This window comes from Lissotriton helveticus, chromosome 9 (assembly GCF_964261635.1).
Source record: "Lissotriton helveticus chromosome 9, aLisHel1.1, whole genome shotgun sequence".
In the NCBI taxonomy this organism is placed as follows: Eukaryota; Metazoa; Chordata; class Amphibia; order Caudata; family Salamandridae; genus Lissotriton; species Lissotriton helveticus.
Window position 1 is genome coordinate 1,289,120,672 of NC_136070.1, and position 19,819 is coordinate 1,289,140,490.

A 19,819-nucleotide genomic window follows, 5' to 3' on the forward strand; every position below is an offset into this window, starting at 1 on the left:
GTCTGCATCTCCTGACAGTCTCTCAGAGGTGGGGACAGCCCCTGAAGTCTGCATTTCCTAACAGTCTCTCAGAGGTGGGGACAGCCCCTGAAGTCTGCATCTCCTGACAGTCAGTCTCTCCGAGTGGGGACAGCCCCTGAAGTCTGCCTCTCCTGACAGTCTCTCAGAGTGGGGACAGCCCCTGAAGTCTGCCTCTCCTGACAGTCTCTCGGAGGTGGTGACAGCCCCTGAAGTCTGCCTCTCCTGACAGTCATTCTCTCAGAGGTGGGGACAGCCCCTGAAGTCTGCATCTCCTGACAGCCTCTCAGAGGTGGGGACAGCCCTGAAGTCTGCATCTCCTGACAGTCTCTCGGAGGTGGGGACAGCCCTGAAGTCTGCATCTCCTGACAGTCTCTCGGAGGTGGGGACAGACCCTGCAGTCTGCATCTCCTGACAGTCTCTTAGAGGTGGGGGACAGCCCCTGAAGTCTGCCTCTCCTGACAGTCTCTCAGAGGTGGGGACAGCCCCTGAAGTCTGCATCTCCTGACAGTCTCTCAGAGGTGGGGACAGCCCCCGACAGTCTCTCAGAGGTGGGGACAGCCCCTGAAGTCTGCATCTCCTGACAGTCTCTCAGAGGTGGGCACAGCCCCTGAAGTCTGCCTCTCCTGACAGTCTCTCAGAGGTGGGGACAGCCCCTGAAGTCTGCATCTCCTGACAGTCTCTCAGAGGTGGGGACAGCCCCCGACAGTCTCTCAGAGGTGGGGACAGCCCCTGAAGTCTGCATCTCCTGACAGTCTCTCAGAGGTGGGCACAGCCCCTGAAGTCTGCCTCTCCTGACAGTCTCTCAGAGGTGGGGACAGCACCTCAAGTCTGCATCTCCTGACAGTCTCTCAGAGGTGGGGACAGCCCCTGAAGTCTGCCTCTCCTGACAGTCTCTCAGAGGTGGGGACAGCCCCTGAAGTCTGCCTCTCCTGACAGTCTCTCAGAGTGGGGGACAGCCCCTGAAGTCTGCATCTCCTGACAGTCTCTCAGAGGTGGGGACAGCCCCTGACAGTCTCTCAGAGGTGGGGACAGCCCCTGAAGTCTGCATCTCCTGACAGTCTCTCAGAGGTGGGCACAGCCCCTGAAGTCTGCCTCTCCTGACAGTCTCTCAGAGGTGGGGACAGCACCTCAAGTCTGCATCTCCTGACAGCCTCTCAGAGATGGGGGGACAGCCCCTGAAGTCTGCATCTCCTGACAGTCTCTCAGAGGTGGGGACAGCCCCTGAAGTCTGCATCTCCTGACAGTCTCTCAGAGTGGGGGACAGCCCCTGAAGTCTGCATCTCCTGACAGTCTCTCAGAGGTGGGGGACAGCCCTTGAAGTCTGCATCTCCTGACAGTTTCTCAGAGGTGGAGGACAGCCCCTGAAGTCTGCATCTCCTGACAGTCTCTCAGAGGTGGGCACAGCCCCTGAAGTCTGCATCTCCTGACAGTCTCTCAGAGTGGGGACAGCACCTGAAGTCTGCCTCTCCTGACAGTCTCTCAGAGTGGGGGACAGCCCCTGAAGTCTGCATCTCCTGACAGTCTCTCAGAGGTGGGACCGGCACCTGAAGTCTGCGTCTCCTGACAGTCTGTCTCGCAGAGGTGGGGACAGTCCCTGAAGTCTGCATCTCCTGACAGTCTCTTAGAGTGGGGGACAGCCCTTGAAGTCTGCCTCTCCTGACAGTCTCTCAGAGTGGGGAACAGCCCCTGAAGTCTGCCTCTCCTGACAGCCTCTCAGAGTGGGGGACAGCCCTTGAAGTCTTCCTCTCCTGACAGTCTCTCAGAGTGGGGGACAGCCCTTGAAGTCTGCATCTCCTGCCAGTCTCTCAGAGGTGGTGACAGCATCTTAAGTCTGCCTCTCCTGACAGCCTCTCAGAGTGGGGGACAGCCCTTGAAGTCTTCCTCTTCTGACAGCCTCTCAGAGTGGGGGACAGTCCCAGAAGTCTGCATCTCCTGACAGTCTGTCTCTCAGAGGTGGGGACAGCCCCTGAAGTCTGCATCTCCTGACAGTCTCTCAGAGGTGGGAACAGCCCCTGAAGTCTGCTTCTCCTGACAGCCTCTCAGAGTGGGGGACAGCCCTTGAAGTCTGCTTCTCCTGACAGTCTCTCAGAGTGGGGGACAGCCCTTGAAGTCTGCATCTCCTGCCAGTCTCTCAGAGGTGGTGACAGCATCTTAAGTCTGCCTCTCCTGACAGCCTCTCAGAGTGGGGGACAGCCCTTGAAGTCTTCCTCTCCTGACAGTCTCTCAGAGGTGGGGGACAGCACCTGAAGTCTGCGACAGTCTCGCAGAGGTGGGGACAGCATCTGAAGTCTCATCTTCTGCAGTACGCACAAATGCTTTGGTTTTTATGGAGGGCAAACCTACCCAGCAACGAAGCTCTGTACAGGGGCCAAGTCCCAATCTAGATGCATGGGGGAGGGAATTTAGGAAGGAGGTGGAGCTCAGTCAGTCTGAGATGGTGTTCCTTGAAGAGTTCTTCATGAATTGTAGAAGGGTTGATGTTGACTTCCTGTCGGAGGCCAATGTTGCTCCACATCTTATGGACAGTGGCTGAGAAAGCGTGTTTTCTCATTCCTGCAGTGTTTAGTCCCTAATCTGGTGAGGTCAGGGCTCCTTGTCTGGTGTGAACCTCCAGACATGTTTTTTTTCTTTTCAAACTTATTTTTCAGTTTTGCAAAATAACAGTTAAATAACCCCCCCAAATGGCATCAGATCAATACAAGTATACACATCGATAGACTCATAGCAGGGGTCGGGGTCAGATGGGGAGGTCAGTGGGGTTTCCTATGGGGTGATTCGTACACTGTATAGTGCGGGGACTGGCCTTTTCTCACGATATTATTTGTTTCTTTATATGTTATTTTGCCATGCCGTAAGGGTCCGTGTAGCTTACATTCAGGACGAACAATATGATATATAATGAGTCTATCGATGTGTATACTTGTATTGATCTGTTGGCCTTGTAAATGCAGTTATATGTTTAGACTGCTTCCTCTGCATTGTTCTTGTTTGTTTGAACAATGCAGAGGAAGCAGTCTAAACATATAACTGCATTTACAAGGCCAACATGTTTCAGCCGGTAGGGACAAGATCCCATGGCTTTCTTCAGGGCCAGAGTTCTAAGCATTAGCTACTGCATACATAAAGTGAACGTAACGACAATCTGTAAAGGATATACATAAATAGTCCAAAATCGTGTTCCTCTGTACCAAACGGTGTTCTTGTTTGTTTGAGGGAAAGGACAAATTACATTAGAGTTTTTCGCCTATTGATCCTTTTACCCCTTGTTTTTAACTCACACATCTTTTGATTTTTGCACTGCACTCGATCCCATCTTTATCATTTGTTCATGGCTACCTTAGCGATTGATGGTGCGACCCAATTGAGTAAGGGCGATGGATGGGTCTCATTGATCAAGAGACATACCACCCCATTTTTGGATGACCAAATGAGAACATTTGATCTACATACCTATTTGATGGGAATCCAACACATCTCTGTACGGGTCTTACCAACAATCTCAGTAGGTCCTTCGACAGGTTTGTCCTGGCACACATTCTGATATAGAGACTTATGTAGCTCTATTAGCGCCTAACTCACTTATGTAGGAGTTTTGCAGCAGCTCGGAGTACTTGAAGCTCCGTTATAGACCCCCGGTTCTTTTGTTGTTAGGATTGCAAGTGGGAGTCGTCATGAGTGGAGGTGCCTGGAAGGTTTGCGATAGCAGATGCAATTGTTGAGGCATGCTGCACCAGTGTTATGTAGTGCCTCGAGAGTGTGGGTGAGGAGTTTGAAATACGCTCATTTGTGTACGGGGAGCCAGTGGAGCTCCTTATGGTGTGATGTGATGCAAGTGCCTCCTTCTAGTGAGGTTTTTGTTGATCTCGACAGAGTGTGTTTTTTGAGGTATTGATTGGGAGCTATTTGAAAATCTCTATGAGCGTATTCATGGTATGGAGGCATGAGGGGGTGACCGCATTGACTTGGGTGATCATATTGAGTTTGTGGTCGATGACGATCCTTGCGTACTCGGCGTGGAGTGGAAGAGTAGGTGTCAGTCCTACGATCCTTGCATTCTTGGCATGGAGTATGGAAGTAGGTGTCAGTCCTACGATCCTTGCGTTCTCGGCATGGAGTGGGGGAGTAGGTGTCAGTCCTAACTTTGTTGGTCACCAAGTAGAGCCCCACGGTGACTAGCAGAGCTATTTACTTTTGGTCTGGTCGGTGTTCAGCTTCAGACAGTTGATCTTCATCCAGTAGGTGATTTCAGTCATGCAGGCATCTTGATCCGGGTATTGGGCCGGTTGTCCATGAGGTAGAGAAGGAGTTGTGTTGTCGGTGTAGGAGAGGACGTTGATGTTGTGAGAGCGGATGATGCTGGCTAGAGGGATCTTGTGTGTGTTGAAGAGGGTCGGACTCAGGGAGGATCCTTGTGAAACTGCAGACGAGGTTGTGGGCGTCAAGGTGTACTGTGCCATGCTGACTGACTGCGTCCTTCCAGTTAGGAAAGAGCAGATTCATCAGACTGCGTGTTCTTTGATTCTGATGTCCTATACGCTTTGGATGAGAATGAGGAAATGTATCAAATGCTATAGAGAGTCCAGGAGTGTGAAGTCGGCTATGTGTCCTCCATCGAGAGTCATTCTGATGTCATCCAAGGTGGCGATGACGGCAATTTCTTTGCTGTCATTGAGTTTGGAACCACACTGAGCGGTGTTACGGAGTTGATGATCATTGAGGTATTCGGTGAGGTGATAATCTGGAAGACCTTGGCTGGGAATCGTAGCAGGGAGGTTTGTCTGTAGTTGGGGATATTTGAAGGGTCAGCAGAAGGTTTCTTCAGCAATGGGGGGACATTTGCGTGTTTCCAGTCCCAGAAAAGGTGGAGGCATTCAGAATGGGTATGAGCATGGAACTGTTGGGTATTAATCACCTGGAGTGGGCGTGGTGTAAGCAGGGGTCCGATCTGGCACCTGAATGGATGGACTTCACGGTGGCAGCAGTTTCTTCTGGAGTTATGATGGGCCATGTGGTTGGCATTGGTTCTCTGGATAAGACTGAGAGGAGTTTAGCAAGATCGGTCACCATGATGGCGGAGGGTTCCCCAGTCTCTCGGAGTTGTCTCTGTGTGAGCTGCATTAAGACTTTTTCATGGTAAAGCACTGCAGATCACCTGGTAGTCCACTGAGGCTCAAAGACTGGTGTTGCCACTGCTGACCTCAAGAGCTGAAGCCGCAAGAAGGGGCAACCCTGATCGGCGCTGAGGCTGCGATTGCCAAAGACACACCAACATAGCTGACTCAGCAGGAACGCGGCTACTGCAGCATCTGGGCACATGTCTGAACCATCCAGGAAGATTGCCTTGCAGACGACGAGTTGTACCATGCAGGTGAGTGTCACTGATTTTACTCCAGCGATCTCTGTTCCAATGAGAGGCTGTTGCCATGGCCACATGAGGAGAGGAGCCGCTGCCAGAGGAAAGAAGAACAAACTACATCCGCTGCACAGCTAGAACTGCAACAATCACTAATAGGAACAAGCATTGAAAATGCAAAAGGTCTCGCCTTTGATTAAGTTAAAGCCATTTGCTTTGCTACTGGTATTCTATAGCAAAGCAAATGGCTTTAACTTAATTAAAGGCGAGACCTATTGCATTTTTAATGCTTGTTTACCCGGCTTCCAAGCAAAACGGGGTGAATGGGGCCTTGCACCTCCTTAGGGCTCGAAGTTTGCACAAATGATTGGGACTGCTCGAGTCACCCTGATCAGACTGTACCGTTGGTCGGTTTTCTGAAGGTTCTGATTGGAATGGCGTGGGCTTAAAGAGTGCCAGGGCCCGGATGATATACCAGGGTCAGAAACGGGCCACAGCCCACAAAAAAATGACTAGGCCCATGCAAAATTTTGATTACGCTTTGCAAAATTCATTAATATTTCGCATTAAGCACATTTGCTGCATTTTTTCACTCAAGACTGGCTCTAGCGAAACATATTTGCATACATTTGTGTGCATTCTGCAAAAAAATCTGCTGTTTCACACGCCCCTACCTATGTCCCAGAGATGGGCTAGTTATCTTATCGAGTGCTCAGGAAAACAGTCAGACAACCATGCTAAGGCCAGATCACTCAAATATACAGATTACGCCGCAAAGATAAGCGCGGGGAAGACGAGGCGAAAGATCCCTAGTGGCAGGCCCCTGGAGAGATGGTGGGCGGCCTGAGCATCTTCTCTACATACAAGCCCGGCACTGGCAGTGCCCCCGCTGCACTGACTACTCTCCTGTGGGTCAAGATAAGGGTGATGTCTCTGGGCAGCCAAGTGCTTGGAAAGACAGGGTGTGTGTTAGTGCCTAGGTGATAACCTCTCGGAGAGATGCCAGGACACTCGGAGAGCCCTTCCATGCAAGAGTGCAGCAGTGTCTTTCAGGAATAGATTGGCCATCAGCCCAGCTAGCCAAGTGCCTGGCTTCCGGCTTCATCCACGTCCACGGGGCTGCTCCCTTGGAGAGCTCTGCATCATTACATATGAATATTAACTGCTATAAACAATTCCCACCTCTAAATGCTTTAATAAGGCGAGCGTATACACATGTAACGCGGCTCAGAGACACCTTCCGCTTGGACCTCACAGAGCTGTATTGTTTTGTACAAGCATTCACAGAGCCTGTCCCACCCGTGCAAGGCGTTGAAGCTCTTTGAGGCCCCGTAGCACACTAGTCCATGGCGCGCAATGGATGGAAATATAAAAGAAACGCACTACTGATAGTTCTACCACAGGAGGGCGCTGCCACATTGTAAATCTCAGAACGTCTACAAGTTTCTTTTACCGCATAAACATGCTTGCAGGTACGCTTCTATTCAAAAAGATATTGGAACATGTAGACGGGTGTGTCAAAAACGACTGCTTTTGAAAACAAGTTGTAAGGCGTACACAGGGCAATGCACCTCTTCACTTTTACTTGGTATACAACTGTTACAACGCAACTTTTACAACGACCTACCATTACCACGCAATTTTTACAACGCAAGATCCATTACAACGCATACCATTACAACGCATGTATTTACAACGCAGGTACCTTTACAACGCATACCATTACAACGTAAGTATTGGTAAGTATATCATTTTATCAAAAATATTATAAGTTTGGGTTCAGGGTCAGTTTTGGGTTTTTGGGTAAAAGGGTATTTTGAGGGTTCAGGGTCAGTTTTGGGTTTTTGGGTAAAGGGGTATTTTTAGGGTTTAGGGTCAGTTTTGGATTTTTGGGTAAAGGGGTATTTTTAGGGTTCAGGGTCAGTTTTGGGTTTTTAGGTAAAGGGGTACAGGGTAAAAATTAAGTACAATTAAATTTAAATTACATTAAATTAAATTGATTAAATTAAATACATTAAATTAAATAAAATTAATTACATTAAATTAAATTATATTAATTTTAATTAATTTACATTAAAAAAAATATTATAAACTTACCAATACTTACGTTGTAATGGTATGCGTTGTAAAGGTACCTGCGTTGTAAATACATGCGTGGTAATGGTACTTCGTTGTAATGGATCCTGCGTTGTAAAAATTGCGTGGTAATGGTAGGCGTTGTAAAAGTATGCGTTGTAACGTCATACATCCCTTTTACTTATTTCACTTCTTATTTAATGACCTTTGTGAACAAGCGCGGCCGTCATGGGACGTGAACGGGTCTTTACAGGGCGGACAGAAGACTTGCACGCGGGGACTGCCTTAACTGGCGGTGGAAAAAAAAGTCCCCAGAGTATCACGCCGCCAGTAAAGCATCCAATCCCCGCGTGCACATCTTCTGTGTCTTCTGTCTCCCCGCGTGCACGCTTTGGAATCCGTATCGATTCCAAAAGGCCCTCGTCATGGCGAGAGCAGCGCATGCGCGGTGCTAATGCCAGACAAGACCTAAAAACATGTGGCTTAGCCTGCACCTGGTACGTGAGACTAGCGTACACAAACAAGTCTCCTACAGAAAGTTGAAACATCTGCTGAACTTAACGCAGAGGAAAAGACATAGAACTGAATTGTACAACTGCTAGTCTTATGACATCTGCACCTGTGCCGAATCGATGCCGAGTGTGGGGGACTGTAGTAATGAGATCCCAAACATAGCAGGGTGATCGATTACTGGGAAACAGGGGTCTAGCACTTCACGGATAAACACAACTTAGATGACAACTCTGGATGACAATTCTATACTGAGCTGTGTAGTGCTGTTAGAGGACAGTAATCCTCAAAGTTCAGGCTTTGTCTCAAAACTCCTCTCTTCTAAAAATCAGCCAGACTGAAACAATCCTTCTTTGGCAGTGTGCTTAAGCTCCCAGTTTTACAATTCTCAGGACAGTAAGGCCTGGCCTCGTTCAGAGATTGGTGGATGCGGCAGATGATGTAACCACATGAATTAGCCACTAGATGGGCTGTCGGATCCAGGGGTTCCCAGTGGTAGAGTCCGTGGCAGAGTCAATGGTGGAGTTGGACGCCGCTGAAACCCTTGCGACAGTCCTACCCGCGCGTGTCTTCTCGGTCACTGGGGACCACAAGACACTGAGCAGAGTAAGATTGGAAGAAGAGAGTGCTACTGGTGGGAAGGAGTCCAGCAAGGGATTACTGGAGGGGCTGCAGTCCCAATATAAATGGGTGAAGGAAACCAATAAAACAGAAGTGTGGGATAAAAGAAGCCGTGCAATGACCAACAAGAGGTGTGTAACAACTTATACTGGATTCTGCACAGCCCCCATTCGTGCGGCCTCCACTGGATGGATGAGTTTAAAGAAGTGAATGTGGGGTTTTGTTACACCGCCCTCAAAGAAATGCAGGAATCTCTTGAGAGTAGCCTTCAGATTTACAGCTGCCTGACACTTTTAAACATTGGAAGAGAAGGCAGTAGTGCCAAGATCTTTCTGAACACAAATATACATGAGCAAGCTTGGAAAATATTAAAGAAATATGACAAACTGTAGAAATGTAAAAAAAACTTTACTTAAAAATAAATGCTTATTTCACAAAAATAAAAGAATGGGAACGTCAGAAAATCTTTCTTGACAGAACTACAAATGGTAAAACAAACAAAACAGTAAATACAAAAAAATGAATAAGGCTTCAGAAACAGTGACAATGGACAGATGTTCAATAATATTCACAGTAAAAAAAATATTCACAAGAGCAAGAATTGACAGACTTCAGCCAACACGAACGAGGAATGAAAGAGAACAGAAGTAAATGAATGCACATTTCAGTCAGGGTGCAGTTCATACATCTTTACCTGGTAGTGGTCGGAGATATACTATAATGTAAAACTGGATAAACACAGGAGACTCCGTGGAACTAACCTTAAGTTGCTTGGAGAGTGGAATCTGCCTATGAAGACCGGTGAATACGTTCCTTATTATAAGTCTGTCCTGACATCAGGCACACAGAACATGAAACGACTTACCGCCTCTGATAAATCATTACAGGTGACCCCCCCCCCCCCACAACAGTTGTAATCTGCAGCTGCTGAGAGAGTGCAGTGATGTGCAGCGTCTCACTTCTTGTCCAGGGTCTCATGACTCTAGAAAGACAGTGTTTGAGTCAGAAGCATACGTGGAGGTGGGACCATAGCCTCTTTCACAATACTGCTTACAGCCAGCGCTGCCAGGCGACGGACGAGGCCTAGACCAGCTCATCACAGGAAGATCCTACGGCCAGCACTGCCAGCCGACGGAGGAGGACTAGCCCAGCTCATCACAGGAAGATCTTACGGCCAGCGCTGCCAGGCGACGGACGAGGCCTAGACCAGCTCATCACAGGAAGATCCTACGGCCAGCGCTGCCAGCCGATGGAGGACTAACCCAGCTCATCACAGGAAGATCCTACGGCCAGCGCTGCCAGGCGACGGACGAGGCCTAGACCAGCTCATCACAGGAAGATCCTACGGCCAGCGCTGCCAGCCGATGGAGGAGGACTAACCCAGCTCATCACAGGAAGATCTGTCGGCCAGCGCTGCCAGCCAACAGAGGACTAACCCAGCTCATCACAGGAAGATCTGTCGGCCAGCGCTGCCAGCCTACAGAGAACTAGCCGAGCTCATCACAGGAAGATCTTACGGCCAGCGCTGCCAGCCTACAGAGAACTAGCCCAGCTCATCACAGGAAGATCTTACGGCCAGCGCTGCCAGCCTACAGAGAACTAGCCCAGCTCATCACAGGAAGATCTTACGGCCAGCGCTGCCAGCCTACAGAGAACTAGCCCAGCTCATCACAGGAAGATCTTACGGCCAGCGCTGCCAGCCGACGGAGGAGGCCTAGCCCAGCTCATCACAGGAAGATGTGCTTCTGCAGAATATGGGAGTCGGCTCTCTGGTGAATAGTGAATTTACATTTTCAAATATTAACACGTATGTGGAAGCCATTATAGGGAAAAAGCCACCAGGGAATAAAAATAAAAATAGCGAACACTAGCTATTTCATAAAAGAGGTAAGGGGTGAACAACACATTGTCTCTCCTTCAACCTAGCTATAAACCTTTTTAAAGTTACTGTGCATATTCCCTTAATGGTAAAAACAGACTAATAACTTTTTCTAAAAAAGTAAACACTGCTAGGCCATTTCATTGTGATTGACAGATGTGCTATCTGAACTAAATGTTTATCCTGTATGGGCTGATCAGCTTGGCAACCCCTTAAAAATCAGTGGCTAGAAAGGGGGTACTTTGCTCTGTCAGTGAGCTTGGAGAGTAGCTGGTGCATCTTGCTCTAAGGCCACGGGATTATTTAATAGAAAGATTGCAGAACTGCTCTCGAGTTATGTGGACCACAGGGGGCAGCCTTGCTTAACTGCTCGTGAGTTGTGCGGCCCAGAGGAGGCAGCTTCGCTTAACTGCTCTTGAGTTGTGCGTACGGGGGAGGGTTGCTTAACTGCTCTTGGGTTGTGCAGCCCAGAGGCAGCTTCGCTTAACTGCTCTTGAGTTGTACGGACTGGGGGGGTGGGGCAGCCTTGCTTTATGGTTCTTGAGTTATACGTACAGGGGGGGGGGAGGGGGAGGGAAGGGTTGCTTAACTGCTCAAGTTGCACAGACTAGAGGAGGAGGCAGCTTCGCTTAACTGCTCTTGAGTTGTGCGTACGGGGTGAGGGTTGCTTAACTGCTCTTGAGTTGTGCGTACGGAGGGAGGGTTGCTTAACTGCTCTTGAGTTGTACGGACTGGGGGGGGTGGCAGCCTTGCTTTACGGTTCTTGAGTTGTACGTACGGGGGGGGAAGGGTTGCTTAACTGCTTAAGTTGCGCAGACCAGAGGAGGAGGGCAGCCTCGCTTAACTGCTCTTGAGTTGTGCGTACGGGGTGAGGGTTGCTTAACTGCTCTTGAGTTGTGCGTACGGAGGGAGGGTTGATTAACTGCTCTTGAGTTGTACGGACTGGGGGTGGCAGCCTTGCTTTACGGTTCTTGAGTTGTACGTACGTGGGGGAGAAGGGTTGCTTAACTGCTCTTGAGTTGTGCAGCACAGAGGAGGCAGCTTCGCTTAACTGCTCTTGAGTTGTACGGACTGGGGGGGGGGGGAATTGCAGCCTTGCTTAACTGTTCTTGAGTTGTGCATACGGGGGGCGGGGAAGGGTTGCTTAACTGCTCAAGTTGCGCAGACCAGAAGTGGGGCAGCCTTGCTTAACTGCTCTCGAGTTTTGGGGACAAGAAGGGGGGCAGCCTCGCTTAACTGCTCTCGAATTGTGCGGACCGGGATGGGGAGGGGTGCAGTAATTGCAGCTAGTTGGAAATCCAACAATGCTACTTACTAAGTGTAGACATCAGCTGTGGGAAGACATACGCAGAATAATACACAATATGGGAATCCATAACAGCCACAAGCTTGCCAAGGTTTTTGCTACAAGTAATTACGGAGAAGGAGAGGTACAACGTAACACGAGCATAGGAGTAACACTTCACTATGGAATTTAGACAGCGCACAAAACTGAGCATGAGAAGGTCACAATGGGAGGAACCAGAAGCAGAACGTGGATGAAACAATAACGCTACACAACAGCAGCACAATAACAAGGCAACATGGGTGGAACACACTACAACTGAACACAGAAAGAAAACATTATAAAGATACACTTTGTTTTAAATAAAGTGTTAAACTCATGCGTTTTGATCATAAAAAATATGCCATTTCATATCATTTTGATGGGACAATAACCTTGTGCTATTAAAATCACCAGAGGTAACAAAATAAACATGATCTTGGGATGTCCTGAAAAGACGCCAGCAAATCGATAGAGTTCCTTTTATAAAATAAGAAATGGAGAGCTCAGCTGCTCTACTAATCCTGGCAAACCCCACCTACCATATAAACCCTGCAGCTGCCTCAAAAGAGGACATGGAGTTCTTTGTACCAAACACTTTGATCTTTCTTTGCAGGCCCCCCAAATCTATCACTGGAATGGTCTCGCGCAGCACAGACCCTAGACCAGGGACAATTGAATCTGGGATTAGTGCCGCGAGTGGCAGTAGCTTGGGTGGTATTTACCCTGAGGACAGAGAGGGGTAAACATTACAGCGGGTCACAGAGGCCACCACACGTGCCCACCTACGACTGTGAACCCCAGCCCTGCAAGTTCAGTGAAGGACTCTCCGAAGGTAGTACTTTGGGCGAGTTGCTGCGGTGCATCCGTCTGCACCAGGTGCATCAACGTGCAAGTGATTCTTGTATGCCTGTAGCACTCACATCTCTTAGTACTATATGTGAATCACATCCGGGTGTAAACTAGATGTAGCAGGAGTCTGTTAGTGAAACTGAGTTTTAGCATTACTGTCCTACCAGGTCTGTGCGACCAAGCACCCTTCTAAAAAGAAACACCAGACTTTCTATACCATTTTGATGTTAGTTTTAATGAAAAGTGGGCTTGGTGCAGACTGGTCTGGTAAAGGGTGATATGAGGGGAGGGGTACTTGCCGCTTTTAGACCCGAATGTATGCTGAGGAGAGTCTGCCCAGCAGGACAGCAGGGACCCCTTGATGGGACAGAGAAACCTAAGGGCAGTCTTAACCACCACAGGATGGGCATGGAGAGGACACTCTGTACACAATGAACACTCCAAGCAGTTGTTCCCTTTACTACCCTGCTCCTGACTTGCAAACTCACAGCTGTGTTCCTGTCTCCAGGGGTCCGCTCTCTGCTACGGAAGCGCTGCTCAGAGGGGCCACATGGAATCAGAGTGAATGGAGGTGACCCAAAAATTGTTTCAATCAATTCAAAATAAACTTGAATACAAACGCTGCTTGAGAACAGACTCCTCTGTGGCTCGGACACAATGTTTTCAGGGATGGTGCAAGTTCAGAGATTCAAACATCAAGGACAAAACAGTGTAATTTAATGCGTTTCCCTAAAAAAATATGCTTGTCTTTTAATCGCACCTTTTTGTTCAACTGTGTTGTGACTGAAATGTGTGAGTCATTGGAAAAAAAACAGCTTCTTTTCAACCTCATTCTGTTTGGGTATTTAAGACGAGATTGTTTTCAACAGCAAGTTCTGAAATCCAGATCCTCGAAGCCTTGACCTGCGCCGTGGAACAATCTAACCGAAGATTGTTTCTGCAGGCTGTGCGGAATCTCAGCAAACATGGTGACATGAGATGAAAGACCTCCTCTTTGGTTTTGGTGTACAAAGAGATGATCTGGTGGACTCCAGTTACCCTTTCCACTGATCACAGTCCTCACATTCAATAACAAATGTTCACCTTTGGGAGTGAAATGGACATACCTCTTGAGGGTCCTTAAATCCCTTCAACGGATTCTGAACAGATGCAGAATTATGGAAAGTCACATCCTCAACCAATCACTCTGCAGGACCCAGGCTGTTCGTAACACTTGGAGAACGAAGGGGAGGATTCTATGCCAGGGTTCATCGAAGAAGGCACACGTCCGAAGGTCACAATCTCCTGCAGTTTTATCTTTAAAACTTTAAATTTTCCTCAAAGAATTTGAGCTGCCGGACCTTCACACTGTAGTTGGTGTACTTTTCTCCCATCTGCTCCCGCAAATGACACTGAAACAGAAAACCAACAGCTTGGTTAACAGACAGAGCATGAATAAAACCCCTCACGTATTCGGAATTTGACCAGAAAAACATGAATTCACACTTGGCAGCTCAACTGAATATGCATTATTTAACCAGCCCCAATAATAGGAGGTCAGAAGCAGCTGGTGTGCCCACCTCAATCATGGTTCTGGGCTGTTAGAGAGAAGGTAGTGAGTGCGGCAGCGGACACTCTATTCGCTCCAGTGACACCGGATTGCACAGCAGAAAGACAGCAAGATCAGAAAGATCATCTGCTGAAGAAAAGGTAGACTGACGCGGATGCACAAGTTTTAGTGCTCATGTCATATTCACCTCTAGATGCAGCTCCTTGTACTCAGAGCTCCTTCCTATCCATCACCTCAATTTACAGATTGCTGGTTACAGGCATCAGTGCAGTGCGGTCATACCAAAGTGTACAGCATACATATCAAATCTATCAAAAGAATTCATGAACAGCAACATTAACAGAATTTATAAAAACATGTCTAAAGTCATTGAAACATTAAATCACTGACCAATGCAGTCAGTCTGGCAACGTAGCGCTATGGGGCAAGGCGATCAAGGCTTACTCTAGTGAGGTATTGGGGTAGAGAGGGGCTGAAAAGAAGCAAGGGTGATGTGTCGGCAGCAACGCGGAACATGTGGGTCAACACGGATGAACCTGCAGAGTACACAGCTGTTCCCAGCACCGCCCACTCTTTCTCTGATCGGAGTCAACAGGAATGGGCGGGGTCTGCAGCTGTTCCCAGCACCGCCCACTCTTTCTCTGATCAGAGTCGACAGGAATGGGCGGGGTCTGGGGCTGTTCCAGCACCGCCCACTCCTCCCTCAGATCAGAGTCAACAGGAATGGGCGGGATCTGGGGCTGTTCCCAGCACCGCCCACTCCTTCCTCTGATCGGAGTCGACAGGAATGGGCGGGGTCTGCAGTGTCTAAGTGACTTGTCGCTTCCCACAAGCCTGGTCTCTTTCACCATCACTTCTCAACGCACACACGTTTCCATGGACACAAGAACTGGGCACCACCAGTTACAATTCCAGCTCTACCAGATGATACTCAGATTGTCACTGGCCTTGAGAGCAGCCCAGATGGATGTCCAAACTCAACCAGTTACCTAAAGCACAGGAAGCTACTCGGAATAAATGGACTCAAAACTGAAATCCTTCAAGCAGGATGTTCAATCCTTGTGTGCACTATTATCCAAGGCCCATCAGTCACTGAGCACCACCCATCACTCTGCAGAAAAGAAACAAGCGAGGGCTCATCTCTGAAGTGATCCTCTCATCACGTCAGTCCCCGAGCACCGCCCATCCCTTCGCAGAAAAGAAACAACCTAGGGCTCAACTGAGCACCACCCATCGCGTCATCGCTAGAGCCATGGCCAATCATTGGCACGCAGCGACACTCAATAGATTATGCTCCAGTCACTGCTTTTCTTGCATAGTACTTAGCAAAACCTTTAGAATTCTGAATTACAACAGATTCATTTGTAGGCGTCCATTCTAAGGCACTGAAAAGTGATGGCTGAAGGAAGCGGACCTTTGTTTTTCTGCACTTTTTGTACCCGACTACATGAAAGTGGTGCTGATATTATGTGGACAAACATTGCTCAAAAACACTAAACACTTATAGCCGGGTCTGTTGGCGCAGTGGACTAATACATCCACTGCAGGGGCCTGTGTTCGACCTCATGGTTACAGGTTCTAATCCCTGCGGGTCCACTCAGCCTTTCATCCATCTGAGATTGATAAAATGAGTACCAATGAGTTGAGTAACAATATACATCTGTTATTCAGCGCCTTGAGACTCTTGGGTGATACATGCGCTTTACAAAAACACGTTACGTTCTGTTCATATTAAAACAATGAAAGTTGGGGATATGTCCTCACTGACCACTTAAAAGTGGAGGCATCAATGAGATCATTTCCCCAGTTTCCACTGTAAGGGTTTTTTGCCTTGATTAGGAGCATTGCGATGGATATACCCCTGTATCTCTGATTATAAACATGGAGATTGACAGCTGCCAAGTGTCGCCATGGCAAATTCATCACTTTACCAGACACTGCATTGCATTCTGGGACTTGAAATCATGCTGTTAACATTGAAACTATGGGATCAAAAACCAGCGGTAAAGTGAAGTTGGGTAAAAGGCCAGGATTAGCTGAAGGTATCCTACATAACAACGGGACACCTTCCAGCTATGAATTTTGTTGGTATGTGCAAGTCTGTGTCACGTGTTCCCCACTATCCCATGTGCATGGCGAGAGCACTCTTTTTACACATACCTCTCACTACACCTCACATTGAATATTTAAAGCCTCAGTGTGTCGCAGTTGAACTGCTATGAATGAGAAGATGTTGGGAACGGGGGCCGATGTATCAAAGCCTTTCACCCTTTCTGTGTCTATGGGCAAACGTGATAGTACATAATGGCCAAAATTATTTTGAGCTAGCCATTTTACCCATCAGTGAATGTCTTAGATACTGCCCACAAATGAAATATTTTTTAATATTCCCAGAGTTTCTACAGTTTCAGATCAAACTTAAAACATGCTTCGAAACCCTACACCTTTACTCCAAACACATTAACTCGGAGGAATCCAAAGGAAGAAGAAACAATATTTCAAATGCATCCCTAAACAATAAAAATCAAGCAGGATATACTTAAATCGATCATTCTTGTGTTGGCCCCTTCAGGAAGAAACACACATGACTCATTCTCCCTCACTTTCCTTTCTCTGAATGACATTTTAGTGTGTGATTGTGATGGTGGTTATCATGGTTTACATTAATTTGGGCTATTTCCCCTTCAGTGGCGTTTTATCAGTTATTATAGGGTTTAACATAAAAAAGAATATCCTAAGTATAGTGCATATTGTGAACTGAGTCACCTCTAGGCTTCGGAGAGAGCTCTGGTTGTGGGTAGACGTCCATGAAGAGGTATGATTGCGAGTTCTGGAGTGCAGGCCAAAAGAAGTGAGTGTCTGACAGGGCCTGCGAGTGGGTTGTAAAGGAGTGTAGAGTACATGCGCATGCAAATCGTAGCCTCTCGGCAGAGCTCATATAGCAGTGTTGACATATGTTCGAATTGTAATTCTACAAAAAAGTGTGTGAAGGAATAACACAGCTATTGAAACGACAGTACCAAAGAAAAAGTAAATTCAGTGTTTACCGGTGCTTAAAGCGGAGTGAGTGGGTGGGTTGTGTGTGGGTTTGGTCCTATGGAGATGAAAATGGGTATGTGAAGATGAGAGTGAAAGCATTTTGCTGAAGAGGTAAGATAACGCGAGATATCCAGAACACGCCTTTTAGAAAGATGTGGGGAGGAAAGAGGCTTAAATGTCTAACAAAGTGAGAGTCTGCAGATGAAATTGGTGTGAAGGGGAGAACGGGAATGATTCAGACACTCTGAAGATCACTACCCCACCTTCCACACACCTTAATCATGTTTAATTTACAGTGTTGTACTTTCACAATTGAAACTCAATAATATTTATTCACACCAATATTATTGTTACTCATTTATTTGATACTGTTCACAAACATTAAAAAGCATATAGTTGACACTTGCTTTAGAAGTCTGTCCATTATTATATGTCTAGACACAATAACTGAGAATCACCACAATAATGTTCATGTGGCACACTGAGGATTACAGGATTGTAGCTTAAATGTTTAAAGACACACCCTTATTGACATAGGCCATGTTATGCCTATTTGGCTACGCCCCTTTTAGAGACCACTTTCCTTTTTCATCATACATCAGTGGCATGTGTTAGACAGTACTAGTGTTTATTTTTATTATTCCATTGCAGTCTCTGTTGTCGTTGGGAGCATGGTCATGCACATAGGTCTATAGATTCAGGAGTTATTGTCTCGATGTGTAGTAAATTGAAGTGAAAACTGATGTGTAAAATAAAATATTTTAACCTTTTTCTTTCCAAAATTGTCAGGGGGAGAACCGCTCTTCCTCACAAGCCCTCCTGTTAGAAAGGTAGGCTCACTCACTTTGGTCGTTCGCTGTACTTGAACTTTGGGCATGGAACATGGAGGCAGCAGGTGTAGCAGTGTGGGAAGTGGACAGGGGCAGTAGGGGAGTGTAGGAGAGTAGGGTCTGCTATCCTATGGTCACCCCAATTTTTGCTTTTTGCTTCACTGGTTTTCGACTTAATGTGGCTGTGGGCCTGCTAATCAGACCCACAGCCTGCTGTTCTCTCTCTAAATTCACAGACATGTACTATAGGTACATAACCAATTTGGTACTGGACACCTTGTCAGCCCCTATACAGTGCACTATAGGTGCCATGGGCATAGGTGCATCCAAGGCCTACCAGGGGCTGCAGCATATCTTTTGCCACCCCTGGCTGGTACTTAAATCGACACAACTGGCTGTTCACACAGCTGGGGCAAGGTGGTGTAATCACCCCTTGCTCAGATATAGTATACCTATGTCTAAACCTATATCTGGACACATATATACCTATCAGCCACTCCTATAGCAGGCCTTAACAATCCTGGAGGCAGAGTGCTTGGTTTTATGTGAGATAGTGCTCTGGCATGAGCTGAGCCTGTCTGCAGCTTGCGGGACCATTTCCCTATAGCTGTTCCAGTGATACTGCCATACCATATACTCTGAAGTGCATTATAATCCTTACGGTTATTGCAACTCCGGTTTGGCTTTATCAAAACATGTCGTGTTTGGTGTCATACAACGTGGAATGCTCCCCCCTCGACGATTCTGACGATGGGGGCAGCGTCCCACCCTTCCAGGAGGGGAAGACCTGTTACTTACTGCAAATGCGGTTAATCCTAACCAGAGCCCCAGCATCACAAAATGGATGCTGCTGCCACAGACACAGGTCTGCCCTCCTGCTGCTGACCGAAAGTCGACAGAGGAGGCTTGATCAAAGGATCTCCTGTCACAGGGAGGTGTCACACCACCCCAGACAGGAGATAGTGGATTGTAGCAGGGAGGGTTGAATGAAACTAGACACTGCCTGGGGCACACAAGGTGTCACTGGGCAGATTCCAGTCAAACCGGTTCTGGGGCACTCAAGCCCCAGTCTTGGCGGAAAACTGGACAAAGGAAAGGGGTGTAACCACCCCCTTCCTGGGTCCCACCCATAGGACGGACCTAGCAGGTAATCCAGCCCCCAGATTTGGAATATAGGTGGGAGCAGTGCCAATGCACATCAGATTATCCTGACTGAAACTTATGAAACGAAACTCTGGACCCTTTGACATCCTACTCGACGTAGAAGACTGAAGAATCTCCCTTGTGGTCAAGGAGTGACCACCCTGTGCAAACAGGCACCATCCAGCACCTAGACGTTTGCTTTGTTGCAGTTCCCGCCGGAACTCGAGCTACAGAGATCGACAAGAGCCAGCTTTCCTGACTTCCAACAGCCCGATCCACAGTCCATGCAGAGCTGGGACCCGTGGAGGCGACCTGAAGCGTGGGAGCGGCCACCTTGAAGTAACTACGAAGCGCTGACCGTGCAGCATCCGAGGCTCCCTCGAAGCTGTGCATTGGAGCGTGAGAAGCTCCAGCCCTGAGCAGTTCGTGCACCGATGCTCACCCCTCTACACTCGACGAGTGCTGCGTGGGGCCCTCCTGCACTTTTCGCCTCAACGCGTTGGTCCGGTCGCTTGCCCGTTGGCTAGTGGCCCGTGAACCGACGAACCTTTGAATTTACACAGCTGATCTGGTTGCTCCAGATTGGCCCTCGCTCCCCTGAAAAGGAGCACCCGCTCAGACC

The 19,819-nt window shown here is 48.0% G+C and overlaps 1 protein-coding gene across 2 annotated transcripts in view; it reads right to left on the bottom strand.

Moving 5' to 3' along the window:
• Positions 1 to 12,097: 12,097 nt before the first annotated feature.
• The window catches only part of NEK4 (NIMA related kinase 4), a 178,249-nt gene continuing 170,527 nt past the window's right edge, over positions 12,098 to 19,819 (bottom strand). Inside the window, exon 16 of one of the 2 annotated variants that reach the window (XM_078661914.1) lies at positions 12,098 to 14,027. In XM_078661914.1, the coding sequence (XP_078518040.1) occupies positions 13,935 to 14,027 (93 nt within the window). In that variant the 3' untranslated portion in view covers positions 12,098 to 13,934. The remainder of the gene's footprint in view (positions 14,028 to 19,819) is intronic. The other variant, XM_078661915.1, reaches the window with a different exon arrangement.